The following is a 22,790-nucleotide window of genomic DNA, read 5'->3' as shown; positions in this document are numbered from 1 at the left end:
AAATATGAAGACTTTTCAGTAAAAGATTGATAGAGATCTTGTACACAGTATGTATCCAATATGTCAAACGATTTATCTTTTTTTTTTTTTATTAAGGAAGCAGTGGCCGTATCAGTTCACATATTTTAATCCTTAGGAAATAACATTTCTAGAAAAATCAACAAAAGACATAACCCAAGGAGGTATAACTGTGTGAGAAGGAGATTTCAAGGTGGTTGCCAACCCCTCCCCACTTTTCACCTTATGGCAAACACTTTTCTGGTTTCAAACAAAAGAAGCTGCTAAAGTATAGTTAAGCGACAAGAAGTGTATGATAGAGTTTGTTATTTACCCTTTCTTGCTCTTGTGAGGCAGTTATTCTGCCCTGTTTCTTGAGCTCAGGGAAACAGAAGTATTTAGAAGCTTAGAAATAATCACTTTCCCCATCCCACTGTCCATCCATCACTGAATTCTTCCTCGGGCATAAACACACGCCAGATTGACAGGGAAATTATATTTCTGGGTATGGCTGTGTGTGAGGAGAAGAGATTTCAGCTGTGTCTTGGAAGCAGAGGTCACTAATGGAATATCCCATTTATGATAAAAAAGAAAGCTTCTTTATTTATGCACAATATCTTTAGATGAGCAAAAGTCCTAGACAGAAAAATACTCATTAATACCTAACTAGATTACTTCAATAGGCTATTTATAAATGACGGTGTAAATATGCATATATAATAGCCACAGGCTGGGTGCCTTGAACAGAAAATTCACATTGATAGTCTGCACTGCAAACTTTGTTTAAAGCGCTAAATACGCTATCAAGTCCTCTGACAATGACAGCAGAAGGTTCCAGACACTATTTGTTTCATAATCCTATCTAGCTGACTCTTTACTTCTTTGCAGCTCAAGTTGCCACCAAATGCTGAACTGGAGCGCGAGAGTCAATCCTTGTTTGGTTATAATAAATTCCCAGCAACATATACCCCCAAGCCCCCAGGAGCTGTAGTGATGTCATATCCGTTGCCCAGGTCTCCACACCTCTCTCAGCAGTTACTCCCTTTATCTTTTTCTTGGGTCAAAACTTTTGAGGTGGGCTGGCTAGACAGCAGCGGGAGAGAGGGTAAACTAGGGCGCGGGTTGGAGGAGCTTCAGCACCTCGGTCAGCGCCCACTGCAGCCCAACCCACCCTCTTGAGCTCGCGCGGACTCCCAGCTCTGAGAATGCCTGCGGAATGATCGCCCCCCAGGGCGGCTGCCGCTGCTGCCGCTACTGCTACCGAAGCAACTGCTACCTCTGCTACTGCTCTTGCTCCTGCCACCGCCTCTGTCTCTACTCTGCTCTGACTGGCAGGCAGAAAGTGCAACTGACGAGGGAAAGGTCTCCGCAGTGAGAGTGGAGTGGCTACATAAAAGAGTAAAGAGAGGGCAAAAACCCAGATCAGAATGCAGGCGACGTCTAACCTACTCAATCTCCTGCTGCTGTCTTTGCTTGCTGGATTAGATCCTTCCAAGGTATGGGCAATATTTAACTTGTTTGAAATAAATGTGCAATATGTAACAAACCGACCAAAAATGCAAATAAATATGCCAAAGGCGGGGGGGGGGGGCAAGAGAGAGTCGAAAGACAGCTCTTCCAGCTATCTTGTGTCTGGCTTATCCCTACTGCTTGTAAGATAACAAGGTGAACTACCGGAGGAATAGCTCAAGGTAGAGTCCAGGCAAGGGGGGGGGGGAGGGGGGGAGGGACCAGGCGCAGAATATAATGTGTAGGGGCAGAGGGCTATGCGGTTCTCGGGGGGAATTTAGCTTATTCCGTATCCCAGTGCTTAATGTTCTCTTCCGAAGTCGGACGGGCAATGCAAATGAGTTAGCAGTTGAAACAATGCAATTTGTAAACATGTATTAGGAGATGGTGCACTGTTTCTTTGTTGAAAGCAGAAAAGCGTTTTCCAGCTGATCCTGGTCAATAATACTCCCATCGCAGACGTGCTGCGGTTTGTGTCCAAAACATTTAGGATGCTGCTTGTAACACACACGGCAGAGCAGCAGAGCTACACTCTGCCATGGCTGAGAGGCGTTCGTGAAAGGGGCTTGTGTTTATTTGCTTCTTTCTTTTTATTAAGAAAATTACGAAGCACTGAGGAAGTTCTGATTACCAGTGTTAAGAAACAGGAAGTGAGAACCCTACCAAACTAGGGAGGGCAGTAGGAAGGATGAGTTGTCTCAAAGATCTTGAACTCCGAAAATTATCCAGTAACTGGTAATTAAAGCGAACGCTAAGCTCTTTTGATAAAAAGGTAGAAAAATATAGAAATATTTTTAGCTGTGTAAGAGAAATGTCTTGATGATAAAGTGATATAATTTGAGAGCTCAAGCATTCTAAGAAAATCACAATTATCTGGAATAAGAGATAAGGCATCTGGCAAAGAGAGTAAGAGATACAATTTTTTAAATCATTTTTCTTATTTAGGCTGTCAAGAGCACTTTGACTAAACAGAAAAAGTGATACCATGTTATAAAACCATTGGAAGCTGCATTTTGGAATATTGCAAAGTTATTTTTAAAGCTTTACATTATCTGTGCAGTGTAGAGAAATGAAGTTTCTTTTCATATTTGGATACATACAACTAAGATGTAACCAAGCATGATCTAATACTGTGGTTGACAGAATATTTCTAGGCCTAATATAGTATATAGTGAAAACTCAGAATCATATCATACACACTTGTAGTTATTTCTGTGCACTTTTCATATTTAGAGAGATCTGATGAGAATTTTATTTTAAGCTATGGTTGTGCTGATATTGTCACTGTGACATCTTCACACAGTGTTTGAATGCCATCGTAATTATCATAATAGAGTATTTTACATACTAAGGGGTAGCTTAAAAGCATTTTACATCCAGGTAAAATGTGATGATTTTATTTATTTATTTATTTATTTATTTATTTATTTATTTATTTATTTATTTATTTATTTATAGCCTCTGGATGTATAGTGACTCATTCTACCGCTCTCATTCTATTATGTTGGTTACCACTTTTGAACATATTCTGTTGTATATCTCTTTTGGAATATTTTCGGTAAGACATTTTTAAAAAGCAAAGCCAATTCCTGAGTTACTGCAGAAAAAAATCACGTAAAGTGAATTTGTCACTCTTTAAAATGAATTCAGAAATGTAGAGCTATACTAACAACTGCATGTGTGATTTGTCTGATATCTTTAGTGCACAAATATATTCAATTCTTGAACCCCATCTTACCCAAATTCAATATATAAAAACAATAAAGAGCTATCAAATACAGAGATCAAGTCCCCAAATAAATGACCCATTTTAGTCAATATGATCTTTTCTAGTATTGACAAGTTTATTTGTGTGTATTCAACAGTATAAAACTTTTGCTTTAGACTTAACTGGGGCTATTTGGTACAAGTGAGCTGAGAAATCCAGGGAAAGAAAGGTATACATTAACTTTTCAAATTGTCCTTTTCAGATTCTAGATACTACAATAAAGTGTGCAAAGAACAGATGATACTGTTCTACACCACATATGACATTATAGAAAATATTAAAAGATTCATAGCAAGTGATTTTAAGATCTAAAATGCTTTTGGACTAGTAGACAAAATTTGCTTTAAAAAAGTGAATAAAAGCTACTTTTGTATGTTTTAGCAAACTGTTGTTGGTCACGAAACTATAGCATCCCTCCCAACCGAATCACAAATGGTACCACTGAATTCTCAAAATAATTGTCAATTAGATTATGAACTAGGAATTTTCACAAATTTTGTTTATTGCATTAACTACTTAAGGGTTTAGATAATAAAATTATCATTCATAATATAAATTATGTATGGTGAAATTGAAATAAAACCCAATAATATAGAAGCATATAAGATCACAGTTTTTGGACAATAAGCAATAAGTGGTGACATTTAAATATACACAAATTCAAAACAGCTGTTTTTAACATACTAATTTGCTAGAACTGATATACTTCATAATCACATTTTAAAATAAATGCATTCACATATTCCTCTGTATAACTACACTTTATAGTAAACATCTGTATAATTACCCAGTATGCACAGAAATTGGCAAAATAAGAGAGCTCTTAAAATTGAATACATTTTTTCAGGCACAGGATTGCCACATATACCAAATATTAGAAATGTAAATCTTAGTGATCCTTGTATATTAATTTATCTAAAAACAAAAAGGCTTTCTACCAACAGTGCCAATTCCATTTCATGGAAGACTATATAACATTTAGGTTTATGATCATTTTTCCTGAGATTGAAACTTCCAGACCTTATATGGCATTTTATAAGGTGCTTAAGTATCGCCATCTTATGGCAAAATAAGTTACTTGAAAGTCAATTTTATTTTTAAATTAAAAAAAAAAAAGCCCAAACTTCTATATTCATAGAATGGATTAACTTTCAATATGTACTTTCTTTTCTCTCAGTTAATATATCATAATTGGCAAATTTAGTATTTTCTTTCAGCAGAGGAAGTCATTTTACCACTAATTAATTATTTGTATTTTTACATAGATTACCAATTTTCCTCTCAGGAAAATTGTGAGAACTATGTTTTCTTAATTAAAATCTTATTAACAAGTTTCTAGTTCCATTTAGAAAAACTCAGAGGTATATTACTTTGCCTATTTTAAGAGAAATTAATTTTATTTGTAATGGAGTGCCTGAATTATAGGCAATGTGCCAAACCATCATTCATTTAATAAGTAAATTGAAAATAAGAGTGAAAGCTTGTAGGAATTCAATTACTGCTTAGTTTTATAGAGAAAGGACTATTTCAGTACAGGAAATTCCTGAGAATGGCTGCTAGATGGCATCTCTGTGCTTTTAAACTAAACACATGAGTTCAGTAATGACCTTGATAGTAGGAGAGTGAAACTCTTTTTCTTTTACAAGAAGATTTTTAGCAGACCATGATTTGAACATTGTAACAAAATAGTTATTCCTGTGAATCAGAACCATGAATGTCTCTGCTCTGCAATGATGAACCAGGAAGAAAGGAAGGTATAACTGTGGCCGTGCAGGTTTTAAACAGAACATTTTTTACCAAAGTAAGATACTTGGGGAACAGTTAAAAAGAGGTGACATGGGCATAGGCACACATTGCAGCGACTGTTGAACTTTAAAGCAGTCATACTTGTATGATAAATATACTGGCAAACGCCCTGGCACACTTAGATTGAGAAAACATTCACTATCTTCTTACGTAGAAATACATCAAAGAACTTATCACCATGGTGCTTGCTCACACTACAGACATAAAATGTAACAATGATTCAGCAATAATCTTCAGCACCAAACTGTTCTTTCTGTCCAAGACAAGCCAGCCAATTAGAACTCTTGCATTAAATAAAACGGTTGCTTTAAAGCCACATAAAGATGATGAATACTAAGATAATTTCAATAATTATATTTTTAATACTTCATAATGTAATACACCATGGATAAGTGTCTTTGCATTTTGGTAGTGCTAAAGAAAATCATCAAAGACCTACATTGGCTAGAGGTGGTTTTGTACATAAATCTAGTGACAGTTCTTGTTCTTTGAACTTTCAAATGATATTAATAAAAAGCAAAAACAAGAGAAATAAGCTGAGATAAATCTGCTGTAAAATCCAACTTAAAAATCTGTCTTCTCCTGTAGTTCCTGTATACCAGACACAGTCTCTATACAAGAGGACCCACTCAAGTTAGCACAGACATTATGGATCAATGGCATTTGGCAAAAACCTGTCATTACACACGGGTAAACCCTGATAAAGTTTTGGCATCCTCAACCCAATTACACTTTTATTTTAAAGAAAGTAGATATTTTTTTCTCATTCTCTTGGCAATTTGAAAAGGTTAAAGTGGTACTGTTTCCTTTTTCTTTTAAAATTCTATCCCATGTAATTTTGCAATTACACTCTTAAAAAATTTTATATATATATATATATATATATGTGTGTGTGTGTGTGTGTGTATATATATGTATGTGTGTGTGTGTGTATATATACATATACATTATATATATATATATATATATATATGAACGATGTTGAGGGAGCTGTGATCTTAGTGCCCTCACTTGTAAAATGTGAAGCCTACGTGTTCTGAAAACTTCTTTGTTAAATTCTAGAATGAATCTATGCTACGCTTTTGGCATGTTTGTGTCTCCATTTCATATATTGAAACCTAATACCCAAGGTGATGATGTTAAGATTTGCAGCTTTTGGGAAGTAATTAGGTCCTGAAGATGGAGTCTTCATAAATGAGATTTATGATATAGGAGGTCCCAGAGAGAGAGCTCTTTCTTTCCACCATGTGAGGATACAAAAAGATGTCTGCATCCTGGAAAAGGGCCCCCACCAGACCACTCTGGCACCCAGATCTTAAACTTCCAGCCTCCAGGGCTGAGAGAAATAAATATGTTTATAAGCTACTCAGTGGAGTACTTTTTGTTATAGCGGCCCAAACAGAATGCAGTATGTTATTTAATAATATTTGATCATTAAAAAATAGCAAATTATTTTGCAGGTTATAGCTTCTAAGATCATAAACTTTGCGAGATCTGGGGACCAGCCTGCCTAGATAATATCATGAAGTTTTCATCTTCTGGGTTTGGCATTCAAAGCCTTCAGTTTTCTGCTTCTTCTGCACCGTCCTCTCCTTCCCTCCTGTCCCACATTCACCATCCCAGCAAAGTGGGCTCACCTGTCAAGACTGCTAGTGTCTTTGAAAGCCAATATGTTTCCTGCTTCATCTCTTTTATTTAATGAAGAATTCTCTAGTGAAAAGCAAAGTAAAAACTTATTCTCATATGAAAGGAATTACTCATATAGGGAGGTATTTGGGAAGGCTACTTATGAAAGTTCCTGCATATTCATTACTGCCTTTTCCCAAGCAGGAACATCCTTGAGGATTTTAGGCTGGCAATTATTAGAAAAATCTTGATTTTTGTACTGAAAATATATATAAAGAAAAAATGAGATTGGATAAAGCTAAGACTTGGCATTTGATTTACTAAGGTATTAGTCGCATTTTACCTTAAAACAATTGGCATCAAGAAACAGGCAGGCAAACCATAGGAGACTCTTAACTATAGAGAACAAACTGAGGGTTGCTAGACGGGAGGTTGGTGGGAGATGAGCTAAATGAGTGAAGGGTATTAAGGAGGGTACTTGTTGGGAGGAGCACTGGGTGTTGTATGTATGTGATGAATCACTGGATTCTACTTCTGAAACCAATACTACACTGTATGTTAACTAACTTCGATTTAAATAAATTAAAAAAAAAACATTTGGCATCAGTGAGAGTAATAGAGGAGATACAAAACCAGACAGTTGTCTTTGCAGGTTAGTTGATAGGACAGTGAGTTTGGGGGATCATCTACACATTTGTGTCAATATGTTTGTGTGCATATATGTGAACAGATTATTTCACAGTAGAATTAAAATATTAAAGTAATATCAAAAGCTATTTAAACATTCACCACCTAGATCCCAGGTTTAAATCTACAAAAGGATCTTGAAATTACTCATCCATTTACTCAGTCTATACCACTTACCAATTAAAAACTTTGAAGGAGATTTCCTATGAAACTAATATTTTCATGGTAATTTTCCAGTATAATTTTTTAAGTTGTATACCCAATTAATTCAATATAAAAGGGCAAGCTGGACATGAAATCTTAAGAACTGATTTTAAGGCCTAACTGTGCAACATTTCAGTGAGACACTTACCTTCTCTTAAGCTCAGTTTTCTCAAGTGCAGAAAAGATGGAATTGCAATAGAATTTATACCATCATTAATTATATATATATATAATTTATATATATATATATATTTATATAGATAAAACTATAAGTCTCTAAATAAATATTTCATAAAACCAGTCAACCTATAACCAGATCTAAAGACTTTTGTACCATATACTAAGATTATAATAGCAAAGGACCTCTCCTGGTCCTTCTTTCTTGCTATTCCTTCTCAGCTTTCAGAAAAGTGAATGCCATGTTTTTATATGATCAGAAGAATTTCTCACAACCAGCCCATAATTTTGGTCAAAGCTACAATTTCAACATATCACCTTAAAAATTTACATCATACTTCTATCCCAAAGGATGCCTCTTATAAATTTATTAGAAAAAATATATAAGACATGGAGAGTGGTTCCATAATATCGGAGTCAAACGACATCCAGAAAAGAGCTTTTAAACTAATCGTGGAGAGTGGATCACAGAGAGGATGACTATTTTTAAACAAAGATCAGCTGATAAAACTGATTTCTTTGACCAGCATAAAAAGTGTAGGGCTCTTGTGACTTTGCAAATTATACCAATGATAAAGTAGTTTAAACCTTCTTTATGATTTGAAAATATTAAAGAAAGAAGGTTTAGAAAGAGACGTTACCAAGTTACTCAGCCTAAAAATGTTCAGGGCAGAAAGTCATTGTTTTAGCCCTTTCAGGCTACACTAACAAAAGATCACAGACTGGGGAGTTTATTAACAACCGCAATTAGGGAAGTCCAAGACCAAGCTACCAGCATGGTGAAGTTTTGGCAAAGGTCATTTTCCTGGTTCATAGCTGGTGCCTTTTCACTGTCCCCTCAGTGAATCTCTTTTATGAGGGCACTAATCTCATTCATGAAGGCTCCCCCTTGATGACCTGTTCACCTGCCAAAGATCCTACCTCTTAATACGATCACACCAGACGTTAGGATATCAACAATTTGGGTAGGAAGTACACAAACATTCAGACCATGGCACTCATGGAGAAATGCCAACTTTTATGAACACAATTTCTCTGCTCTTTTCTCTTGGATGGCTTCCTCGGTCCCTATGTTTATACTTAGTTTCCTGCTCTTCTTAATAGAGACTTTTACCAAGTGCTTGAAAAGACCTGACCCTTAATTAGCCCCTTAATAATACTTCTTCCAATGTTATGCATCCAAAGCAAGTCCACATGAGTAACTCATGAACTGATTCTTTCTTTTCTCAGTTCAATTCATGTAGATAATATAAAGGGTAAAACTAGATAAGGATGACTATTTATATTTAGGATAGACCCTAATCATGAAAAACTAATATTTAAGAAATGCATTGTTTCAAAAATATTTGCATACCATTCTATAGTGAGATTTAACTTATTTTTGTTATTGCTATGAGAGGTTGCAAACCTTTTTGAGGAGAGAGGATTCCAAAATACAGGAACAACATAAAACCATGTCTATCAAGAGTGCCACTAATTTGAATGGTGCTAATAAAAATACTCAAAAGTATTGTTGGAACAAAAAAAAAAGGATTTTCGAAGGATTTATCCTTTATGCTTTAAAAACAAGGTGTTATAAAGCATATATCACAAAGCTATGCCTTCTGTCATTCTTATAACAAGCTCTCGGAAGAATAAAAATAAGTTCAGAAAGAGGATCACAGATGCTGTTGAGTTCCTGCTTTTGCCTCTCCTTGGAAAGCTCTTTCCCTCTTCTCCATATGTCAAAATTTTACCTATATTTTAAGATGCAACTCAAATGTCACGTCTTCCATAAATTCTTCTCTGACACGCCTCATCCCCCAGGAAGAGGCAATCCTGATAAACTAAGACCTCCTATAACACAAGAATCATGTTTTATTCACCTTTGCATCTATAGCCACTCCCACTGTGTCTGACACATAATAGGTGTTCAATGAAAACAGACTGAGCTGGATTTCTTTTCCCCCCAAATTTGTAGAACACTCTATCTAATCACTCTTATTACACTTTCCACCTTCTTTCCCCCCCACCCCAACTGAGTATTTATTGTATTGTGTCTCCCCTACTAAATTATAATATAACTGAGAGAAGGCTGTGTTTTGGTCATTACCTTGTCCTTTCTTATCTAGCAACTAGCACAGTGCCTCTTCAGGTGAAATATAAATATATGAAGAAAAAAAGAAGTCAAGGAACACCAAAAAACTTAAAATCCTGGGTTAAATAAGTCATGAACATAATATATGTTTAGGATCCATGCTCTCATCAGAAAAGATATTAGGGGCAGGGAAATAACATAAATTTTAAGAATCTTGTTTTCAAAGGTTCAGAACTCATCAAGTTATTCACCTTGAACAATACTGCAAGGTTATGTCTTTTAAAATTTCTGATTAGTTTCTTGTCCTATCTCACCATCCTCAGTGCTATTTTTGACTTTTGGTAGCTCTTGGGAATGCTACAACCTTAACACTCTTGTGAATTACCTGATGTGTTTCCTAACACGTGGTGGTAATGTTAGCATTTCTTCTCTTTCCTTGATGTGTATATATATATATATATATATATATATATATATATATATAGGCATCCATTTTATTGGTATAGGCTTATAAGTTGGAAGAGCATATTAATGTGTACTTATTGTTTTGACCATCTTTATTTTATGTAATGTCTTAGCCTTATCTGCTAAGTTAGTATATTATTGGTATTTCTCCATCTCTTTTTAGGGACTCCATTATTTTTTTAAGAATCAAAAATATTCCCTTAAAATTATTCTCTTCCTATACATTCTTATCATAGTACCATATAAAGAAAAGGAATATTGGCTCTATATTTGTACTGCATTACTAAATAAGCACAATACCATGATACAGAATTATATTAAATGATTCAGAGCAAATATAGAGTGGAATTAGAATCATCTGAATTGTAACTTCTGAAAAGTATCAGATATTCGATATTTTCATAATTAACTTTGTAGGTTAAAAGGCTTTGAAAATAACTGTCAATAATAAAATTGTTCTAACAGCACAAACAGCTATCTAGATAACCCCAAAGGGAGGGCATAAATTGAATAGATGATCCTTTTTATTTTTCCAACTAAGTTGAAGGTGATTAAGAAGCATTATCCCATGATGATTTAAATAGCATTACCAGAGGGACCAATTCCAGATGGCAGGATTTCTTCAAATAGAGAATCAGTATTGGAAATGTTGATTCACTGGCACCAAAATGTCACTGGTGAAATATTAACTTACAAAAGACACCACCACTTCTGGGAATGATCTATGTCTATGGCTACCTAGGGAATTATTTATCTGGAATTAGTACCAATGGTAAGTATTTTTACATCTACGTATGTTTTGTGGCATGAAGACTAAATCTTAGTGCCTATCACTGTATTAATAGACAAACAAATATTTTCTGACTTGAGACCCAGTGAAGACTTCTGATTATATTTACCATTTATTATTTACATTGTGCTACAGCTATCTTCTACTTTTTACAACAAGCTGAATGCTAGACAAATTCAGAGAATAAAATGACTAGTTTGATTGCCATATATACCTTAAAGCACTCTAGGGATAAGCAGGTGGAAATGTACAGAGACTTATGAAGCTCATGCCAAAAAAAAGTAGCTATTGTAATATGACTCAAAACTGGGCATAAGATATTTGAGAGTAAGGAATCAAGTGGACGGAATCAATCAATAATTTACTCATGGTGCCCATATTAGTTCTGACAGGAATGACTTTCCTGTCAGTCAATGCAATAAAAGACTCCAAGCATAAATATTTGTCCTAAATAAAACGGAGTAAAACTCCAAGAAGTGATAAAATCATAAATGAGCTTATATGTAGCATAGAGGTGAATGCATTCATATAGAGCTAAAAGAAAAAGAATTGAGAGGAGATAAGTATCTGTTTACACATTGGGGATAGATTGAGGCTGTTACAGATGATGCATTCATTTGCCAACATGTACTTAAGTATTTCAAGTGGTTTACTGCTCCCCCCAACATATACACAGAATGATTGCATTCATTAATCTGAGAACTGGTTATCATTTTATTGATGTTGGCATTCACTTTTAGAACAAAATCTCTAATTTAGTTCAACGAATCTTTAATATCTGTTAGTAAGAAGAAACAGAAGCAAGCAAAGGCAATGAAAACATCATTAATTTCCTTTTTCTTTCTAGCATCTTAACTTTGCAAATAGAGACACAATAGAAATGTGATTGTATTTTGTCCATTTGTAATCATTTCTTTTGGAAAAGATACCTCTCAAGGGACTCAACCTAATTAATATTAACTTAACATATAAACTGAAAATAAAGGAAAAGAGAAACCATACCGAATCAAAACAAATTACATAATGATTAGGAAAGTAGAAAGTCCATGGTGTTACAGACAGAGTACTAAATTAGGAATTTAAAAATCCGGGGCCTAGTATCAGTTTTGCAACTGTCTAGTTATATGGCCTGAGACAACTCACTAAATTTTTCGGTTTACATTTCCTCATGTGCAAAATGAAGATGTGGAGCCAAATGTTCTTTTTTTTATGAGTAGGTCCTCTTAAAATGGGTTACATTCATCTCTTATAAACCTAGTTCATCATTGTTTCATCCTCCCTTCTGCTCATAGACTTTCAAATTGTTAAAAGTAAAGAGAAAACTTAGGCTTCTTTTACTTTGCTGTTGAAAATCAAAGTTTAATATCATTGAGAAAATCATGGCAACTTACTCATCTACGTAGAGCTAAAAATAAATGTAAAATATATAAGCTAATTTCACATCTCAAGCATTACATAATATTTAATATTTATTTTGTATGTTTCCTTTATATTAGCTTTTGAAGATTTAATGAAAAATAAATGAGAGAAGGACATGGTGCTTCTATTGTCTATCTGACAGTAGTTAAAACAAAAGAGACTCTAAGAGTCACAAGAAATAGGCCATCTATTTTATTTCTGCATAAAGGAAAACTCTCCTCTATAACGTAACTAATGGGTGGTTACCTAACTTTTGTCCATATGTTTCTAATATTGGGGAGTGGGACAGTATTCAAGGAATTGGATTATTTTTAATCAAAAAAATTAGAAAATTTCTTTTTAAATTGAGTTATGACTTCCAATGATATTTTATACTACTGAGCTATGATTCATTATTTGGCTCAATACAAGAAGAAAAAAAATAGTATGGACTGTGGTAGGCAATAACATCCTCACATACTAATCCCCAGAAACTGTGAATATGGTACCTTACTTTTGCCAAAGAGAATTTGTAGATGTGACTAAATTAAAGATTTTGAGATGGGAAGATTGTCCTACTTTTTGTGATGGGCCCAGTGTAATAAAAAAGGCCCGTAAAAGAGGATGGCTAGATGCTTAGAATCAGAAAAAGAAGAGATGATGACAGACATTGGAGGGAGGTACTTTATAGATGGAAGAAGGGCCAAAAGCCAAGAGATAAGGGCCGCTTCTAGAAGCTAGACAGCTAAGAAAATGGATGCTTCTCTAGAGACTCCAGCAGGGAATACAGCCTTGCTAATAACATTTTGATTTTAGCCTCATAAAACTTATTTCATAGTTCTGCCCTTTAGAACTTAAGACACCAAACTTGTGTTGCTTTAAACCACTAAGTTTAGAGTAATTTTTTATAGCAGTAATAGGAAAATAACACATTAGTATAGATGATAATAATTACTATGTAAATTATTATTTTAACTTAAGTCAGCCAAACAATGCTATAGTCTATGCTTGTGAATATTAAGGTTAGAGAGACAATAGATGTGAAATTACAGTGAGTTCTAAAAATTAAGTTAGATAATATAAAAATTAAAAATGCTTATAAAGAAGCCTAATTAGATTATATATAACCCTAAATTCATTACATGATAGGTAACTGTGTTCCCTGACATTTTTAAGATACAAAGTGAGTCCTTCAGTTGCTGTTGTTAGGTCAAGTCTGCCTATAGACTCTCACTCAAATCTCACTCCCAATCTAAGAATTAAATCGTTGTCATTTCATTTCTTTGCCAGCCTAGGATTTTAAAAGCATTTGATGCCACATTCTTTATACTGGATTTGTCATCTATAGTGAAAATGCAAATAAATTGGCTACTATGATTTAGTAAAATGATACAGACTGCTCCTTCTTTTCATCAGTCCAATTTGATCTACCAAAGGCGCTGGCATGTCTTCAGATGAAAGCAATTTTGTTTAGAGAACCAATGCATGTTACACAATAAAGGCATGGTCAAACACAATGAATGCTTAGTGACATTCCACAAAGTATAAGCAAGATCCATCCCTTTTATATGCAGTTGAAAGAGAAAATTATGTTGTTAAGTTTGCTTATTTAATTGTAAATAACTGGGATTTGTTTTTAGCTCTAAGACCATTTGTGAAGAAAGTAGTCCAGGAATGAATGAATGACTCTCAATGATCTTAATTATCACATGTGAAAGAGTAGTCCACTTGCATTCATATCATAATAATTTTTTTCAACAAAATACTCATACCTGGCACTATTGTAGGAGTTAGAGATAAAAGAATTTTTAAAAACATTTTTTAAATATTTATTCTTTGAGAGACAAAGACAGAACACAAGTCAGGGAGGGGCAGAGAGAGAGGGAGACACAGAATCCACAATGGCTCCAGGCTCTGCGCTGTCAGCACAGAACCCTCCGCGGGGCTCAAACTCACAGACCCCGAGATCATGCCTGACCAAAGTCGGACGGTTAACTAACTGAGCCACCCACGTGCCCCAGAATTTTTAAAAGGTATAGTTACTACTCTCAAAAAGCCCTTAATATTTTCTACTGGAGAACTCAATCAGATATACTAATAATTGTAGTACTATGTGATATGTTCTATAACAGACACTTGCATAGGACACACAAGTAAGAGATAGAGAAGGAACACCTACAGAAGGCAGGGCAAAGGAGAAAATTTCCTGCGGGGCGTGACGCTTAAAGGAAGATCAGCCAAAAAAAAAAAAAAAATGAAGGAAGAAAGGGGTATTCCATTAAAGGCAACAGCTTATATGAAGTCAAAGAGATATAAAAGAGTATGTGAAACACTGAAGATCTTTCAACATGACTTGAGTTCTTTTACTACTAATTTTTTGAGAAGTAGGAGAAAAGTTGATGAAAAAAAAGAGCTATTGCTGGCACTAAAATGGTAGAAAAATGATTGCCTAGGGGTGCCTGGGTGGCTCAGTTGGTTAGGCATCCGACTTCGTCTCTGGTTATGATCTCGCAGTCGGTGAGTTCGAGCCCCGCGTCAGGCTCTGTGCTGACAGCTCAGAGCCTGGAGCCTGTTTCGGATTCTGTGTCTCCCTCTTTCTCTGACCCTCCCCCGTTCATGCTATCTCTCCCTGTCTCAAAAATAAATAAATATTAAAAAAAAAAAAAAAAAAGAAAAATGATTGCCTAAAGGGCCCAAAATTTAACCTGTACCAGATTTAAAAATATTTCCGAACTACCTTAACTCAAAACAAATAAAAAGCAATATACTTGTATTAGTGAAAGTTCTCCAGAGAAATAGAACAGGGTGTTTGTGTGTGCGCACACCTAGGTATGGAAAAAAAAAAAATATATATATATATATATATGTATATAAATATAAACATTTATACCTATGATACATTATATGTATATCATACATAATATATAAAAAATATTGATTATGAGGAATTGGCTCATGTGATGGATACTTCCCCACATCTGTAGACAGCAAGTGGGAAACCCAGGAGAGCCAAAGGTGTAGTTCCGATCTGAAGCCTGTAGGCTCAAGACCTAGAAAAAGCCAGTGTTTCAGTTGGAGTCCAAAGGTAGGGAAAAAATGAATGTCCCAGTTCAAAAGCAGTTAGGCAGAAGAAATTTTGTCTTACGCAGCCTTTTATTTCTCTTCAGGACTCCGACTGATTGGGTGAGGCCTACCTACATTAGGGAGAGCAATCTGCTTTACTCAGACTACCAATTCAATTGTTAATGTCATCTAGAAACACTGTCACAGAGACACTCAAGGTAATGCCTGACCAAGTATCTGGGCACATCATGGCTTAGTCAAGTTGACACATAAAATTATCACAATAATAACATTAAAAAGTTTCTATATGATTATATATCTAAGTGTCTCCATTTTATCTCTATCTAATCTCATCTCTAGATAGCTAGTTAGCTAGCTTTGTAACTATCTACCTATTTTAATTATCAAAACATAAATTACTGGGATGCCTGGGGGGCTCAGTCAGTGCACTGTGGATTGCATCACCACCATCATACATGAAAATTATTATCTCTCAATAATTAAAACTATTGTAAATCTTTTGATAACAAATATGTTGTCAAGATAGTCTCCTCCACACAAATGATCTTCTGCTACATTTTCATCCAGTTATAAGAGGATTATGGCTTGGTTAAATTGGCTTGCAATTTGAGATCACCTAAAATTTTAGGTTGCATACTGATTTCAAATTCTATTGACCAGATTTTTTCATTGTGCAAAGATTTTTCATCTTGAAATTTCTTTCACCTTTATTTTTCCTTTTCCTCTCTTCATTATTTTCTTCCTTTTTTCCTACATTAAAAAAAATACAATAAAACCCCATCATAATGTCAAAGTTGGAGGAGACCAAAAGTTCAAACGTGTCAAAACCATTTTCCATGTTGCAACAAAATACCAAAATGACCAGGGTAAGCCTGCCATGGAAGTCTGGAGCCCGTCACCAATTACATGACATCTGTATCACCAGGGACTTATGGTGGAAGATTTTCAATGCATTTTTAGAATGTCCGCCATGCATCCAGCATCAACTACAATCTAGGATACAGCAGTGACGTCTGAAACAAAAGACTCTGCCCTCATAATGCTTAAAATGTAACTAAAATAAATAATAAACAAAACAAATAAGTAAAATGTATATGGAAAGAAAATAAAACAAAGAAGAGTAAGAGGCAGTGACACGCTGTGAGGTAGAAACAAATAGAATAGGTCCCACAAGAAATCTGATACTTGAGCAGAGACTTGAAGATGAGAGAGTAAGCTATGTACATATCTGGCAGAAGAGGGTTCCAAGCACAGAAAATTTTAATTACATATTCAGTAAATAAGAGCATACATGCCAGGCTTGAGAAAAGGCAAGGAGGCTACTGAACAAGTAAAATGAGCAAACAGTAAACTTACAGGACATGAAATCAGCAAGTTAGCAGGGGGCCAGATCATATAGATGCCTGCAGGTGGTTTGAAGGATTCTGAATGGGATGGGAAGATACCAGTGTGTTTTGAGCATAGATGTGACATATTATTTTACTTCTGGTGGTCAGGGAAGAAGTAGAAAGACCAGGTGGTATAAAAAATTAAATTAGTGGTGGTGGTAGCTAACAGAATTTGTTCAATGGATTGAAAATTGGCAATGGAAGGTTTTTGGCTTGAGCAACTTGGAAGGAAATATGTCTCTCAAGATGCAAAACACACTGGGAGAGAACAGGAGTTTGATTTTAAAGTTGCTAAGTTTGAAATGTCTATTAGACACTCAAATGGAATTGTTGAGTAGGCAGTTGGTATTTAGAGTTCAATGGAGAGGTCTGGACTAAATATCTCATTTTGAGAATCATTAATATGTAGACAGCATTCAACCCCATAAAACTGGACAGTATCACCAAAAGAAGTAGTCTGAATACTATGCCTCAAATATTTAGAGGTGAAAAGCTGAGGGAAAAGCATTAATAGAGCCTGAGAAGGGACTTAGCAGATAGGAAGAAAACTTGGAGAAGATACTGTCCTGAAAACAACATGACATCTACATCAAAATGTCTCAAAGAGAAACATTTATTAAATTATTAAATTATCATATATTTTATATGGGCCAAGTAATATGAACACTGAAAATGAATGGTCTTTGGAAATGGAATCATTGGTGATATTGATAAGTAGTTTCAGTAGACTGATGGTGGCAAAAACCTCATCTTAACAGATTCAATCAAGTATAAAGGAAGAACAATTACAGATAGCAGATATAAACAAGACTGAGGAGTTTTGCTGTGAAGAGAAGAGAAACAGGGTAAACTTACAGGAGGAAATAGCATCAGACATGTTTAGTTTTGTTGATGTCTAAAATGGAAGAAATAACACCATGTTATAATGCTGATAGGATCATGAATGGTTTTAAATAGGAGCACAGAGAATTCTCCCATGAGAACAGGTGGGAAGGCAAGGTATATGTATAGTAATGCTATTTGTAATTTAGATAAGGCAGTGCAGACACATGGAAGCTCTCTTGTAATTGCTTTCATCTACTCAGTGAGAAAGAAAGCATGGCCATCACCTAAGAGTGACGATGGGTTATTGGTGGAAAGAAGAAAAGAATAATGTTCTGGCAACTGCAATTAGGAGCAAAGAGGACAGCTTTTCCACTATCTGGCTTTGATAGAGGAGTGTGGCAAAGGGCTTGAGAGTGCCTTAGAGGCAGCGGTCTACTCAGGGGAGAACCAGGTTTCAATAAAAGTAAAAAAGGTGAAGAGGTTTTCAGAGAAGAGAGTAGACATGAGGGAATGTCACTAATGATTAATTGTGAGTATCTCACATGTTGCTGTCTATATTAAATCGATGATGAATCTTTCATGTACATTGAAAGACAAGTCTGAGTTTTCCCCCAGGAACCAGTTATTTTTTCACTGACTCTATGAAGAAGTTTAGCCAGCCCAAAACTCTCTTGTGGAAAATGTACAAAGCCATAAACTAGTTGAAGGGCATTCAACACTGAGTATCATAGAAAGTGAAAAGATGTAGCACCTCTTTCCCCCTCACTTTGGGCCAGATTTATCTTTGATGTCACATCGTACTCAAGGGAAGACCCAACCATTGAGTCTTAGAAGTTGTTATGATAACTAGGAAAAACGGGCAGAGGTGACAGCCAGTGCGATTGTATATTTAACCATATTGGGCCAAACCTCTACCCTGAAAATTCCGTTGGAACATTTTTAAAGCAATACAATAAAGTTGTATTGGTGGCTGATACGGAGGCTATCAGCTCCAACTAGCAACGTTCCCACATCCATAAAAACATATTGTTACAGCCCCATCGAACATACACATGAAAACTGGGTTCACTTTTGTTTCTTCCACAAATCCTGAGACCAAAATAAAATCATACTCCAATGTACTATATTAATGGAAAGAAATTTGTAGTTTGTTGTATTTAGCAATTTATTTCTGCTCTAACATATGTCTAAGGAGACATGGCTCACATAGGTCTTTTAATCTAGTACATGATGTCTTTCTAATTATCCAGAAAACATAAAAGAAGAAAAATGCTAAGTTTAATCTTATGTGACTAAAGCGAGCAAACCACCCCCCCCCCAAAAAAAATCTATATGACATGTCCTCTCATTTTCTTGTTACAAGATGATATTATAATAGAGTAAAAGGAATGAGGAATGTTATGGTGATATAATGATGAAATAAGAAACTGGAAACAAAAATTCAAACATATGCCTGTGTATTTGTGCATATGTGTGCTTGTTTGTGACAGAGGGGAAGTTTCATATGGCAACTATTAAAGTAAAACCTCAACAATCAAAACTTATTACATTAATTATAGGGGCAACAGAATTAATTACAAAATACTTTTAAATGCAGCTTACTTCCAAATCACATAATAATCTAAGTTAGTCTTACAAATTTTAACTGTTGCCTAATAGAGAGCTTTAGAACTCGTTGTAAAAATAAATGAGATCACTTCCAAATTATCCTATCAATTAAATGAACATGGGTGATTTAAATTCCCCATGAAAATTCTGGTTATAGTAAAAAAGCTTGTTTCCTTCCTTCCTTGCTTTTTTCCCTTTTATGCCAAGAAAACACCATTTTTTAACCTCTATCATAGTTATTATATGGTCCAAATGATGGGAAATTGTAGTAAATAACATTTCTTGATTGAAATTGTAAGAAATTGTGTGTCTTATTTGAAGCATGTTACTTCTCTCTAAATCACATATTTCTCAGTAATATATTGGGGAAATAATACCTCCTTCATGGGACTACATGAAAGTTAAATAACATTCTGAAGCACCAAATCTACTGCCAAGCATTTAGTAAGTGCTAAATGAATGGCAGCTTATTTTTCAGTAAATTGGTGTTCAAAAACATGCTTGTGCTATATGTACTACTGTTCAACTGATACAGATCTACATCCTGACATTACTCATTCAGTTCATCTTATCCAGTTTTACATGATTCTCAGCATATCTTATGAAAAAAAAATTAAAAATATATTTATTCCTTTCAGAATGTTCATTCAGGTCCCCCACATGCTGTGATTTTAGTTTGTTCCAATTTTCTATGGTCTTTTTTCTACTCATGTCCCGTTTGGTATTTATCCAGAATCATATTAAGTGTTCAAGAAAAAGAGAAATACAAACAGATCTAAATTTCAGTTGACTGTGGTCCAGCTCTTTAGCAAAACAGAGTATCTCAAAGAACTCAGAGATTAATTAAAGACGTCAGAATAGAATAAAATCAGTTACTGGATCATCTGAGAACTTTTCCCAACTGTTATAGTGAAAATGTTGAGAATGAGGAAAAGGTTGATTGAAACCCCCAAGTGAATAGTATTTAATTACTAATCATGTTGGACTCTTCCATTTTAATAACGGATGTTATTTCTACCACTAGCACAGCTGTTAATACACATAGTTCATATAACTACCGTTGGGATTTCCAGAGAGTAAAATTTCTAGTCTACCACTACCTAACTTTTTTTTATCGAAAGCTTTGTTGAGAATAATTCGGGGAAGGTTGTTTGAATACACGGTTTGTTAAAAATGAGACTGCCCAAGAACTAGGGAATGTATACTGCAATAGCTCCTTCTTCTTCATTGTGTGGTTCCTAATAAAGTAGATTTTATATCATGCCAAGTGAATCTATTAACGAATGTGTAAAGAATTTTAAGATCCTCAATAAAGAAGGGAACGATGGAAAAATTATCCTTCTCTGGAGTCCAGGATATAATGAAGCCTTCAATTTTTTTTTTTAATTTAGGGAAGATAGCATAGTAGTTAAAAATTCATGATATAGAATTGAATTTGATCAAGAGTTTCTACTTATTAGCTGTTGAACCTTGACAAATTATTTAACTTCTACAAACCTCATTTTATTTATATATAAATTCAACATAAAGTGAAACACGTCTCAAAAGATTGTTGTAGGGAAGTACAGGAGATAAGATTTCCTGAGAGTATCTGAAACACAATAAAACAAGGACAATAAAGATATTAATACCAGTTATAGCACGATAGCTATATTATTGGTGTTAGTATTTTTATATGGGTGTATTGTCTCTTTTTAAGTTGCCAATTATGTAAGCCCTCTCCATTTGAGTTTTCTACAAAATGGAAAAGGCGTGGGTGCAGCTAGCAATCAGCAGTAGTCTGTCCACTCCTAGGCATCCATCCAATGACCAGATGGTCATTACAGTCCACCTGGATACATTTAATTCTCTTGCAAATAATACTAGGTCAGAGTTCTGTAAGTGGGGTTTAACCACAAAATAAAGTAATTGGAAATTATTTAATTATATATTGGGTCAATTTATCTTAAAAGACTAATGAAAAAGTAAATAAACAAAATCACTAATTACAAATTGAATTGTATCCTAGTGTTTGGGGAACCTCTGTCTCTTAATTGTATGTTCTTTTCTGTCCTTACTACATTTTCAAAGAGTTTAAAATGCCCCATTGGAATAATATTCACTAAACTACAGTTACTCTTTTGTTAACTTGTGGCAAACTCTTAAATCTTGCCTCTCTTTCTCCCTGTACTTTCCTTCCTCTCTTTTGTGCTCTGTCATTGTTATATATTGTTTGTCCCTCCTTTATCAATTTTCTCTACATGCATATTCCACTGCTTCTTGTGTTCTCCCAAATATTTTTCAGGAAGAGTATACCCTCTATGTAATGAACTCCATTCTGATGCCTTTCTCTTACTTTTGCTACCTCTTTTTGATAATTTCCATTTGTATGGAAATAGCAATCACTTATTAAATCTTTGTGTTACTTGTGTTGCAAGCATTAATAATAAGTGGTTTCCATTTTCTGTGACAATGGTCATTTGCAGTTCCAAATGACATTCTGCTGGCTGAAATGGGGCTATTTTTATCCCTAAGAAACACTGATAGTTTGGCAAGAAAAAAAAAAAAAAAGACTGGCTAAAAGTCAGAAAGACACACATGCGCGCGCACACACACACACACACACACACACACACACAGAGTTCCTTTAAGAAACAAAGCAAATAATTTCAGTTACTTTGTGACTTCTCCCGATAGCAAAAAGGACATAGATTAAAGGAAAACCAAAAAAAAGCTTTTTAAAAAGTGTTTACTATTAATTCTTTAATGTCCAATTCCCTGTGGTTCCATATAGGTGAAAACTTCAGTGCACAAATAATAAGCTTAATTTTATTTTAAAAATTAAAAGCATATGTGGGATTTAGCCTGATAATTACTTTTTGGCCATGGGACTATATAGATGTGTTGCTGTGCCACTTTAAATGTTAATCTAAATATTATCTGATGATATCCACACATACACATACTGCTGTCCCCAAATACTAACTATGCCTGGGAGAAACCTGGATATGGAGTTAATTTAGATAATTGACATTATTTGCTTCCATGGAACAGGGAGATTCACATGCTTTACTTCAATCTATAAAACATATCCCTCCATGGAGCATTTATTGATAACTTTATACTGGCTTCCCATTAATTGAGGTGAAATTATAATCAACTCGGTAGACAAGTCCCACAGTAAGGGTGACCAAGCAAGAGTTTTTCAGATGTTATCAACAGTGGCATCAGCCACATGAACAACAACAACAAAAACATGAAGCTCTGTTACTGAATTTACTCTTCTTAAAATGGAAAATGAGGGACCATGTAGAACAAATAGAGTTGTTTCTCATTTCCTATTCATCCTCTATCTTATTTCAGAGAACATGTTTCAAGGGCATGAATAGGAGTCCCTGATCC

At 34.8% G+C, this 22,790-nt stretch overlaps 1 protein-coding gene across 1 annotated transcript in view; it reads left to right on the top strand.

Moving 5' to 3' along the window:
• The first annotated feature begins 1,015 nt into the window (after positions 1 to 1,015).
• Positions 1,016 to 22,790, top strand: part of OLFM3 (olfactomedin 3) — a 201,214-nt gene continuing 179,439 nt past the window's right edge. The window contains exon 1 of the mRNA XM_043575693.1: positions 1,016 to 1,493. Coding sequence (XP_043431628.1) covers positions 1,425 to 1,493 — 69 coding nt within the window. The 5' untranslated portion in view covers positions 1,016 to 1,424. The remainder of the gene's footprint in view (positions 1,494 to 22,790) is intronic.

This window comes from Prionailurus bengalensis, chromosome C1 (genome assembly GCF_016509475.1).
Source record: "Prionailurus bengalensis isolate Pbe53 chromosome C1, Fcat_Pben_1.1_paternal_pri, whole genome shotgun sequence".
In the NCBI taxonomy this organism is placed as follows: domain Eukaryota; kingdom Metazoa; phylum Chordata; class Mammalia; order Carnivora; family Felidae; genus Prionailurus; species Prionailurus bengalensis.
Note: the sequence above shows the minus strand (reverse complement) of the source record. Positions and strands in the feature narration are given on the sequence as shown.